Genomic DNA, 12,796 nt, shown 5'->3' with positions numbered 1-12,796 from the left:
GTTTCTAGGTTCCCGGTGTAATACACAACGCACATACAACTCTTATATTTGTTGATTTTTTGTTACTGTAAACATATTTCTAAATAAATACCACATATCTTTTGTTTTGAAATCATCCTGCTTTTCGCCACCTTAGCTCCGCAATTTTCTGGCGATTAATTTTGTGTGCATACGATTAGCAGGAAGTTTAAATATTTAAAACTGTAATATACGCTTCAGTAGAGATTACTCTGTCTTAAATATTAATAAGATTAGTTGAATGGGCTCCACATCTACATCTACATACATAATCCGCAAGCCACGGTATGGTGCGCGGCGGAGGGTACCCCGTACCGCACTAGTCACTTCCTTTCCTGTTCCACTCCCAAAATGGACGAGGGAAAAAGCAATGTCTATATGTCTCCGTATGAGCCGCAATTTCTCGTATGTTACCTTCGTGGTTCTTATACGCAATGTATGTTGGAGGCAACAGAATCGTTCTGCACTCAGCTTCAAAATCCCGTTTCCTAAATTTTCGCAATAGTGCTCCTCGAGAAGAACGTCACCTTCCTTCCAGGGATTCAGATTTCAGTTCCCGAAGCACCTCCCTAACACTTGCAGGTTGTTGAAACCTACCGGTAACAAATCTAGCAGCCCGTCTCTCACCTTTTTGATGTCTTTTTGTGTCCTCCTACGGTCACTCATAAACGACACATAGAACCACAGATCTCCGCCCACACTGTCCGCCAGATAATTTATGCATGTAGTAAATAATAGCGCTCGTATCACTTTTATCTGGGGCACTGCTGTCGATACCTTTGTCTCTGATTAACATCCGCCGTCGAGCACAACATAATGGGTTTCATCACTGAAGAAATTTTCGAGCCACTGACAGATGTGGGAACCTACTCCGTAAGCTCGTACCTTCGTTGACACTCTGCAGTGGCTCAAAAAATGGCTCTGAGCACTATGAGACTTAACTTCTAAGGTCATCAGTCCCCTAGAACTTCGAACTACTTAAACCTAACCAACCTAAGGACATCACACACATCCATGCCCGAGGCAGGATTCGAACCTGCGACTGTAGCGGCCGCGCGGTTCCAGACTGTAGCGCCTTTAACCGCTTGGCCACCACGGCCGGCCTCTGCAGTGGGGTACCGTGTCAAATACTTTCCAAAAATCTAGAAATATTGAATCTGCCTATTACCCTTCATCCACAGTTCAGAGTATATCATGTGAGTTAAGGGCCAGCTGAGTGCGGCATGAACGATGTTTTCAAAACCGTGTTGATTCGTGGAAATAAGCTTTTCAGTCTCAAGGAAATTTATTATGTTCGAATTGAGAATATGTTCTATAATATTGCAAGAAACCGATGTTAAGGATTTTGGTCTGTATTACTGCAGGTTCATTCTTTTACCCTTCTTTTATAGAGGAGTCATTTGTGCTTCTTTCCAATCACTTGAGACTTGACGATGGGAGAGAGATTCTTGATAGGCGCAAGCTACGTAGGGGGCCAATACTGTAGCGAACTCTTCGTGAAACTAAATATGGTTTCATCAGGACCCGCCGACTTATTTTTTTTCAACTCTTTTGGTTTTTTCTCTACGACAGGGATGTTTTTTACTATGTCGTCCATACGGAACTCTGTGTGTTGTCAAGCGACGGTATGTTTGTACGATTCTCTTAAAATCTTCTCAAAAGCTGAGTTTATAGCTTTGGCTTTTGTTTTACTATCTTTAACTGTCACAACAGATTGGTCAACAAGTGACTGGACGGAAGCCTTAGACCCTCTTAGCGACTCTACATAAGACCAGCATTTGCTCGTGTTCTCGGGCAGATCCTTTGCTACCGTATGGCGGTGACACTGTAGCTGTTTCATGCTTCGCGATATCTTTTCACATACGCAGGATTATTTACTATCTTCTGCCTGTCGCTCCTTTGTGCTTTCTCTTTTGAACCGATAGTGCAACAGCTTTTGATTCCTCAGCATTTTCTAAATTTCGTTGCTAAACCACGTTGGTCTACCACTTAATCTACTTTCTAATCGCACACTAGCCCAGATCACGATTTACAATCGGTTTAAATTTTGCCCGTAATTCCTATATGTCCATCACACTGGAACAAAATAATTGCAGTTCATTGTCCAGACAGATCCTAATATGACGTTTTTAAACCGAAATTAGTAAGCGTCATAAAAATTGTGCAATTACGAAAGTGGAAAAAAGAGATAATTTCAATATCAGATGTTGCTACTGACGCCTTAGAGGATTGATGCTGCCCATTCGGCTGTGCAGGATAGTACGAGGTGTGTACAAAAAATTCCAGAACATTCGTAATTTCGCGCCAATGGTGTGTTGGAGCGAAATGCGGTTGCCATCCTTGCACACATGTCCGTTGTTATTTTTCATTGCTGCACTTAGTACAACGTTTTGTCGCACAGTTTGCGAATTTCGAGATCGCAGATTTAGAGCAGCAACGCGTTTGCATTAAATGTAGCGTGAAACTAAAGAGAACCGTCAATGGTGTGTTGGAGCGAAATACGGTTGCCATCCTTGCACACATGTCTGTTGTTATTTTTCATTGCTGCACTTAGTAAAACGTTTTGTCGCACAGTTTGTGAATTTCGAGATCACAGATTTAGAGCAGCAACGCGTCTGCATTAAATGTAGGGTGAAACTCAAGAGAACCTCTATAGAGGCACACCAAATAACTATGTAGGCCTACCGTTAAGCTATACTCTGTGTTATCAATGTTGTTTCACGCGGTTTAAAAATGGCCAAGTTTGTCCAAAGGCTTATAAGTCAAGACCGAAAAGACCTTCGCTTCGCAGTCTGTGACGAGACTTTCCATCCGGTGATGAGAGGCGGGTATACAGCTATAATATTGAAACCAACGTTAAATCTTTCGCAATGGATCTCAGTAGATGTTCGTTTTCACATGAGACTTTCCATCCGGTGATGAGAGGCGGGTATACAGCTATAATATTGAAACCAGCGTTAAATCTTTCGCAATGGATCTCAGCAGAGGTTCGTTTTCACAAAGTGTTGGAAAAGGTTTGCGCCGGCCGAAGAAAATCTCATCAGGTCAGGTCAAATATCAAAGTCACGGTGTTACGACGCCTGCGAGAAATTGTGAGAATAAACGGCCTGAAGTGTGGCGAAACAATTAATGACTCTTGCATCACCATAACGCACCCACACATTCATCTTTGTTGGTGCGTTATTATTGCACAAAGAAACGAAATCAATGTGCTGCATTATTCTCCGTACTCTCCAGGCCTGTCCCCTGCGGACTTTGTAAATAAAAATAGTTGGAAACGCCGTTGAAAAGACGAAGATTTGCAACGTTAGACGGCATACAAAAAAATTCGAAAACAGCTTTTCGTGCGATCCAGCAAGAGGCGTACCAGGACTGCTTCCGGAAGTGGAAACGGCGTTGGGAGCGGTTTATCAGTTGTGGAGGGGAGTAATCCGGAGGAGACCATGCTCAATAAGTAAAAATTAAGCGTGGATAAAATTTTTTGGACAAAGTTCCGGAATTTTTTGACAAGACCTCGTACAGCCATTTCAAGTACTTTGGATCAGGGATTGGGCTTCCGCAAAAAGACAAGTATTCACGAACCGTGCGACAACGTTTGGAACACCTTGAATTGTCGGCATAGACTCATGTTGCTGTTTTCCTTGATAGGGAAACAGAGAGAGAGAGAGAGAGAGACATACCGACCGTAGTGTGTTCAAGAATACAAGACACAGGGGTAGCACCACTTCGCCTTTTCAGGCGAGTCTCGGTTCCACGTACAGCATCGCGATAGACTGTTTTGCGGTAACGAACGTTTCCCTTTCGATTCGTCATGGACATAGGCGCCTAGATGATGGCATAATGATTTGGAGATCAACTGGGTACACAACCCTATCAAGTCTTGTTCGCGTAGGCGCTAGTTTTAAAAGTAAGCGTTACATTTCTTGCGTGATAAGGGTAATGACTGTGCCCTATTTCCGAAGTTCCCGTGACTATCTTTCAGCTCGATAACGCAGAAGCAGATCATTCCCTCACGACCAGATATATCACCCATTTAAAACATCTGGTCATGGGCTGCCGTGAGTCTGGCACACCACTACTCATCATCCATTACGACTGATCAACTGCGGAATACTTGTAAAACAGCGTGGAACGACTCAACCATACCCGACATCCAGTTTTATTCGACACCCAGCCAAGTTAGAGCCGTTGTTGTGGATCTCTTAGACGACGATCAGTTTTGCTCTAGGAATGGTAACGGCACTAGAGAGCAGTGTTGATGTTGCGCTTGATAATGGAAGCAGGACTGAAGAAAAATCAACACTCTATTATATGACTTGTCGACTAACAAAATGCGTTCGACAATTGCTGCTGGATGTTCGGGTAACATACAATATGTACAGAAACCAAAAGGGAAAAGTAGCATTGAAGAACTAAGTGCTCCGAGTAAAGAGGAGCTGAGACAGATACGTAGTCTTTCGACCCTAGTATTCAATCTATCCATCGGAAATAAAAGATAAGTTCTAGAGAGGGATTAAAATTCAGAGTTAAAGGATATAAATGATAACATTTCCTTCTGACACTGCTGACCTCAGTTAAAGTGAAGAAGAATTACACGATGTCGAATGCAATGAACAATGACTAAAGAATATGGTTTGAGAGCGAACAGGCAAATGATTGAAGTAATTAAAAGTAACAGAAATGAGAATGTCGAGAAAGTTAACATGAAACACATGAACATGGACTAAAATACCTCATTCTGCTACTTTGAAAACAACCCGTGGTGGACGAAGCAAGGAGGACTTAAAAAGCAGTGTACCAAAACTAAGAGGGCATTCCTGGCCAAAATAAGGGTAGTGTCATCAAACGTGAGCCATAATTCCAGGAAGGAATATCTGAGAATGTGCGTTTGGAGCACAGTGGGATAACCGGTACAGAGAAAAATTGAAACGTTGAAGTAGGGAGCTACAGAAGAATTTTGTAAACTTAATGGGGCTGATAAGACAAGGAATGGGCGAAAAAAGCAGCCTATCACAAACGCTGACAAGAAGAAGGGACAGGATGATAGGACATTCCTACAGACGTCAGGTATTAATCTCCATGGGAGCTGTAGAGGGTACAAACTGCAGAGGAAGACAGAGACTGAGAAAAAAAGGAACGAATAATCGAGGACGTAATGTGCAACTGCTACTCTGAGACGAAGAGGGTGGCACAGGAGAGAAACTAGTGGCGGGCGGCATCAAACCAGAGTACTGATAACAAATCATTTGCAAAATTCATCTTGTATGCGTCCTACTGTAGTCTGTATTCAAAATATGTACTGTTTCCTTATATGCTATGTTTTCTGGTGTTGCAATACATATTTGTATTTATCAGCAGTGAGAACCACACACTGGAACAAATAATACCCTCTTACCTCTACAATACCAGTCAGAATCCACAAGAAGTCGGTGAGGATATACGCCCACATGAGATTCATGTGGATGGCATTTCGGAGGCATCGCAGTTCTCTGAAACAGAATAGGTCGCATAAAACAGTGTTTAATATTTTGTACTAAAACAAGTAAACAATGCCTAAAGGCCGCTAAAAAGGTGATATTATGGACCAGTTATTAGAAAGAAACATCTGTAAATAATATGAGCCCTCGTATCCAGGCAGGCGGACTGCCTGGATGTTGCTGAGCTTCTCTGAGGCTTGCGAGCAAATACGCCAGTAGGGCACATCAATATTTACTTGTGCCGTTTCAAATGTTTCGCACTGGCCGAGGAACGAACGGAAATGCTTCTACCGCGATAAATCCCCCGGTACTACAGATGAGCAATTGGACGCAAATAGTAACTAAGCGTATGTTTTCCCAAGGGTAATTTTCGTATCGAGAAAAATATGACAGTAAGACACATAGGACTTGCACAATGATGTCTAAAGGAATCTGAAAGTAGTAGGTGCTATTGTTTGAATGTATTCGTTATTCAAATTTGATTCGCAAGAATATGCGAGAAAGTTTTTGTCACATTACCAAATCTACAGCGTACGTCGCAAAGTAACTCATACGTGAATTTATAAAGCGATATAAAACACCGTAGTATTGTTTTCAGTAAGTTGTAGAACTCAAACCGTACAAATATTTTTTTTTTCCTGAGATAATGGATGTAAGACTTTTATCCAGTGGTATAACGAGGGGAATAAGTTCCTGTTTAGTAAAATGATGTAGTGTTCCAACAGCATTGAGTAGTTCCCGAAAGTATGGGCACTCTGATACAACGTTTGTTACAGTGGTAGTGAAAAAGAGTAAAACCGGAACAGTAAATACACAATCTGACGACATTTGTTCAAACGGCTTAGGGAAATGCAGCCGGCTGACATCTTCGACAACCGCTGATACTTCAAAAAGTGCTCATCCTGTTATTTTCAAGGCACAACATGCAGCGAAAGAGCTTTGTGGAGGCACATGGTGCGCGTATGCCGAAAGGCAACACGCGCACACACACACACACACACACACACACACACACACACACACACACACACACACACTTGACGCAGCACCTAACAACCTACTATGATCAACATCGGAAGCTGGCGACAGTGAATATTATACCAAAGGCAAGCGATGTAGATTTAAATTTATCCCTCTGTTGTTTGACTAGGTAGAAAGGTGTTTCTCAGCAGAATTTAGGCAACAACCTCCTTCTCTATTTATAAAGGCGCTTGCTAATTTAACCTCAAGTGCTGCCTTAATAACACTGTCCCAATACTTAGAAATGTATGCCAGAATTTCTGTGCTCTTATATAGCATGAGAAGACTGTTGGAAAGATAATATTGTTCAATAGCAGATTCGCTCGGCCACTAAGCCTGTGTGACGTTTATGCTCAAAAGACCGCTCCTCCAAGTGCAAGGAATACGATAGATACCTGCTGTACACAAATCAAGATCTTCCTTTTCGGAACCTAACATGATCCTAATGTTAGTAACTGGCCTAAAAATAGATTTCGCATTATGTTTCCGCACAATACGACCAATCCTATTGCAAACGATACCTGTGTACGCCATAGAGGCAGTTGATATCTCATTGTTTTCTTCCAATTCATTGTCAGTCTATAGCGCAAAGCTCCTCCGATCTGTCGTACACAAAAACCATTTTGGCAAAGGGTGACTTCTAAGTGGGATGGATAGCTCATCTGGCTAACTTTCAGGATCTGAGATAACGTGTGCACTAGGAAACAAGGTACGGAGTAACACTTTACACTGAGCCAGATGATGACAACTGTCAGGTTGAAGATATAAATCAGTCTGAGTTGGATTCCTATTAACGGCATTTCTCAAAGTACCTTCCACCTTCCTCCTGACCTAGAATATAACGAAAGGAAGATCGCTATCATACATCGTACGTACAGTACATTTCTCACATTAACCACGTTTATTGTAATAATTAATAGACACTATGACACGGTTTACATATCTTGGTTTTTAGTTATTGTCATTGACGTGGACTGTGCCAGAACATTGCCGCAGTAATGTTGTACAGGACGATAACGAACTGACTCCAGGAAGTGCATTTATTCACACAAATATCTACATTCACCAACTTAAGCAAAATGCCTGTAGAATTGCATTCCATTTATTTTGTAGAGCTACTTACAGAAGAGGTGGCACATTTCACATGCTTAGATTCTTTCACGACAGTTTTACTTTTTTATTTTTTTTTATTTCCTTATGTTTTTCCAAACATCAGTCTTCTGACTGGACTAATGCGCTATATATCAAGAATTCCCTGTTATGATGACCTCTTCATCTCAAAGTAGCATTTGCATCCTACGTCCTAAATTACTTGTTGTACCTACACCAATCTCTGTATTACCGATACATGTTGCCCACTGCAGCTCGCTCTAGTACCATGGCACTTATTTATTGATGTATTACATTAAATACCATACTGTCCCTTCTTCTTGTCAGTGTCCTCCATACATTCCTTTCTTCGCCGATTCTGCGGAGAATCTACTCACTCCTCCGTCAGTCCACCTAACTTCCAACATCCTTCTACAGCATTACGTCTCAAACGCTTCGATTCTCTTCTATTCCAGTCTTCACACAGTCCGTGATTCCCTACCTTGCCTGCAATACTGTGCTCCAAAGGTACCTTGCGCAAAGTTTTTTTTTCTAAAATTAAGGCCTACGACTAATACCGATAGTCTTCTCTTGGCCAGGAATGTCCTCTTTGCATTATGTTCGTCTGCACTTTGCCCTCCTTGTTTCGCCCCTTCACAACAGTAACGGATTACAAATCCTAGCTACAAATCCATCCACACATTCTGTTTTACAGTGTCGTAGAGCAGAACACACTATTCACGTGACACCCATACTGAAGGATCACTGCCTACCAGTTGCTACCTGATAAGATGAGATTAGAAAAACACCTCTGTAAATCATACATATAGCTCTAAATTTTTAAATTGTAAGACATTTCCAGGGGCAGATGTGGACTCTGACCACAATCTATTGGTTATGACCTGTAGATTAAAACAGAAGAAACTGCAAAAAGGTGGGAATTTAAGGAGATGGAACCTGGATAAACTGAAAGAACCAGAGGTTGTACAGAGTTTCAGGGAGAGCATAAGGGAACAATTGACAGGAATGGGGGAAATAAATACAGTAGAAGAAGAATGGGTAGCTTTGAGGGATGAAGTAGCGAAGGCAGCAGAGGATCGAGTAGGTAAAAAGACGAGGGCTAGTAGAAATCCTTGGGTAACAGAATAAATATTGAATTTAATTGATGAAAGGAGAAAATATAAAAATGCAGAAAATGAAGCAGGCAAAAAGGAATACAAAGTCTCAAAAATGAGATCGACAGGAAGTGCAAAATGGCTAAGCAGAGATGGCTAGAGGACAAATGTAAGGATGTAGAGGCCTATTTGACTACGGGTAAGATAGATACTGCCTACAGGAAAGTTAAAGAGACCTTTGGTGATAAGAGAACGACTTGTATGAATATCAAGAGCTCAGATGGAAACCCAGTTCTAAGCAAAGAAGGGAAAGCAGAAAGGTGGAAGGAGTATATAGAGGGTCTATACAAGGGCGATGTACTTGAGGACAATATTATGGAAATGGAAGAGGATGTAGATGAAGATGAAGTGGGAGATATGATACTGCGTGAAGAGTTTGACAGAACACTGAAAGACCTGAGTCGAAACAAGGCTCCCGGAGTAGACAACATTCCATTGGAACTACTGACGGCCTTGGGAGAGCCAGTCCTGACAAAACTCTACCATCTGGTGAGCAAGATGTATGAAACAGGCGAAATACCCTCAGACTTCAAGAACAATATAATAATTCCAATGCCAAAGAAAGCAGGTGTTGACAGATGTGAAAATTACCGAACTATCAGTTTAATAAGTCTCAGCTGCAAAATACTAACACGAATTCTTTACAGACGAATGGAAAAACTAGTAGAAGCCAACCTCGGGGAAGATCAGTTTGGATTCCGTAGAAACACTGGAACACGTGAGGCAATACTGACCTTACGACTTATCTTAGAAGAAAGATTAAGGAAAGGCAAACCTACGCTTCTAGCATTTGTAGACTTGGAGAAAGCTTTTGACAATGTTGACTGGAATACTCTCTTTCAAATTCTAAAGGTGGCAGGGGTAAAATATAGGGAGCGAAAGGCTATTTACAATTTGTACAGAAACCAGATGGCAGTTATAAGAGTCGAGGGACATGAAAGGGAAGCAGTGGTGGGGAAGGGAGTAAGACAGGGTTGTAGTCTCTCCCCGATGTTGTTCAATCTGTATATTGAGCAAGCAGTAAAGGAAACAAAAGAAAAATTCGGAGTAGGTATTAAAATTCATGGAGAAGAAATAAAAACTTTGAGGTTCGCCGATGACATTGTAATTCTGTCAGAGACAGCAAAGGACTTGGAAGAGCAGTAGAATGGAATGGACAGTGTCTTGAAAGGAGGATATAAGATCAACATCAACAAAGGCAAAACAAGGATAATGGAATGTAGTATAATTAAGTCGGGTGATGCTGAGGGAATTAGATTAGGAAATGAGACACATAAAGTAGTAAAGAAGTTTTGCTATTTGGGGAGCAAAATAACTGATGATGGTCGAAGTAGAGAGGATATAAAATGTAGACTGGCAATGGCAAGGAAAGCTTTTCTGAGAAGAGAAATTTGTTAACATCGAGTATAGATTTAAGTGTCAGGAAGTCATTTCTGAAAGTATTTGTATGGAGTGTAGCCATGTATGGAAGTGAAACATGGACGATAAATAGTTTGGACAAGAAGAGAATAGCAGCTTTCGAAATGTGGTGCTACAGAAGAATGCTGAAGATTAGATGGGTAGATCACATAACTAATGAGGAAGTATTGAATAGGATTGGGGAGAAGAGAAGTTTGTGGCACAACTTGACCAGAAGAAGGGATCGGTTGGTAGGACATGTTCTGAGGCATCAAGGGATCACCAATTTAGTATTGGAGGGCAGCGTGGAGGGTAAAAATCGTAGAGGGAGACCAAGAGATGAATACACTAAGCAGATTCAGAAGGATGTAGGTTGCAGTAGGTACTGGGAGATGAAAAAGCTTGCACAGGATAGAGTAGCATGGAGAGCTGCATCAAACCAGTCTCAGGACTGAAGACCACAACAACAACATCAAGGATGGATGTTATGGTGTAACACTCACAATTTGCATAATTACATTGGAATAAATAACCCACCAAATTCATAATGAATGAATGATTGAAATAGCTTCTGCGATTCTAGAAAGACCTCTACTGCTTGCCTTTTTTCTGACTGCACTCGCACTACTTCCGTCTGAAGTGCCTTGAGTCTAAGTGTCTTGTGCACAAAACCGAATAAATGAGTGTATAGCACAGTACCGTCTTGGTGTTTTTGTTGATGAAACACGCTGTCAGTTCGTGACTTCTTCCTCTCCAGAGGCACCACGGTTGTAACGAAGTTAAAAGTCACCATCAATTGTGTTCCTTGCTCTCAATCCGTGACACAGCTCAGAATGGTTTGGAATTTAACGCAGGACGTTGTGGTCATCAGGAGCTGCACGCTTCCAACTCTTTTCGTCTTGCCGGTCAGTTGGGTACGAAAACGTTTTCACCTCTAGGATCGAATTGACTACCTCAGTGCCAAGTGCCATTGTGCAAGCCGTTTGCGGCCACCTTGGACGCTGCGGGGGGTTACCTTGTTTATTGTAAACTTCCAGGGCTATCTTCCCTCACGTGATATGTGCTTGCGAGTAATCGACCCTACTCTGTTAAAATGACGTTGGTCGCCCACTGTCAGGCACTCCAGTAACCTGTGGGATATGTTGATTAGAAAGGTCAAATTATTAAAATGAAGGACACAGGAGCTCCATAGCGAAATATGACTTTGTCAGTTGACTACACTGCAACTCCGGCTGAACGAGTACAGAAAGATCCAGCAAGAAGAATGGGCACATGTCCTTCGGTAACAAATATTTTAGGAGAATATGGTAGAATTTTCGACTGGCTGTGAGGAATAAGAAAAGTTGATATCCGGGTAGATGTTACAGGCAGTGTCACTACGAACCGTCGGCAGCAGATTACTGTTGGAAGCAGGGCGCAGATCTCGAGCTGCCATGAGTTGTTTACCACTGGCTTCGTACCACAGTCGACAGGGACTCGATTGGCGTTGAGCCATCTTGTAAAGAGGCACTGACTGCCAGTCTGTGATGTTCACAGATGAGTTTCGCTTCTGTTTGTGGCAATCAAGCCGACTGCAACGTGTCTGTAGAAAACACTGTGAAAATTCTCGAGGCCCATCCTTGTACATCTTCGACAATCGTGATCTGGGGATCTGTTACATATGACAACAGCACTGATCCGTTAATATTCAGCGACACTGAATTCTATGTCAAGAGGTGATATATATATATATATATATATATATATATATATATATATATATATATATATATATATATATATATATGAGCGAGGTTTCTACGGCTGCCGCCGCCTCTCGCACCCCAATCTCCATCGTTCACGGTCATTCCAGTCTCCTTCATTAAGACCTCTCGCTGCCATTGCTTCGTTGACGTCGTCTTCCCAGCATCTCGCAGGACTACCGCGCTTTCTTCTTTGATGTGGAGTCCATTTCCATACCCGTTTTGGCCATCTTGTGTCTGGCATACGCTGTAAGTGACCATACCAGAGTAGGCGCTTCCTTTCTATGTAGTCTAGGATTGTGCTTTTGACATTCATAACCTCTCTGATCCTATCATTCCTAGTATTGTCAAGTCTGGAGTTTCCACAACTCCGTCTCCAGAAATCCATCTCGACAGCCAGTGGGCGATCTTTCTGCCTCTGAGTTATTTCCCACAACTCTGCACCATATGTTCTGATACTTTCCATAATTGTGTGGTAGATGGTATGTGTTGTTCTGCGCGTTATGTTTTTGCTCCAGAGAATACCATTTAGTTGTTTTATGGCTTGCTTGCCCTGGCCTATTTTATTGTTTACATCATCCATACTTCTACCATTGGACGACAGTGTCACTTCCAAGTACTTAAAATTATGACAGCCTTTAACACAATCAGAACCGAGTTGTAAGTCTTTAACAGTATTTTCTCCCACTTTCAGATATTCTGTTTTAGATACGTTTATGACAAGTCCCCATTTTTCATATTCTTCTTTTAATTTTCGGAGCACGTAATTAGCATCTACCTCATATCCAGCTACTAACACTTGGTAGTCAGCAAAAAATAGAATGAACAAGATCTCGTCGTCTATAGGGACAGCCATTCCTCCGCATTTCCTTTTCCA

The 12,796-nt window shown here is 41.8% G+C and overlaps 1 protein-coding gene across 3 annotated transcripts in view; it reads right to left on the bottom strand.

Annotated features, from left to right (window-relative positions):
• LOC126475318 (diuretic hormone receptor-like) overlaps positions 1–12,796 on the bottom strand; it is a 602,994-nt gene that overhangs the window by 113,363 nt on the left and 476,835 nt on the right. For all 3 annotated transcript variants that reach the window (XR_007586700.1, XM_050103101.1, XM_050103100.1), the window contains exon 5: positions 5,414–5,507. Coding sequence is in view for 2 of the 3 variants with exons in the window: in XM_050103101.1 (XP_049959058.1) it covers positions 5,414–5,507 (94 nt within the window). In the remaining variant the exon portion in view is untranslated. The remainder of the gene's footprint in view (positions 1–5,413; positions 5,508–12,796) is intronic.

This window comes from Schistocerca serialis, chromosome 4 (assembly GCF_023864345.2).
Source record: "Schistocerca serialis cubense isolate TAMUIC-IGC-003099 chromosome 4, iqSchSeri2.2, whole genome shotgun sequence".
NCBI classification, from domain to species: Eukaryota; Metazoa; Arthropoda; class Insecta; order Orthoptera; family Acrididae; genus Schistocerca; species Schistocerca serialis.
This window is presented reverse-complemented; position numbering and strand designations above follow the sequence as displayed.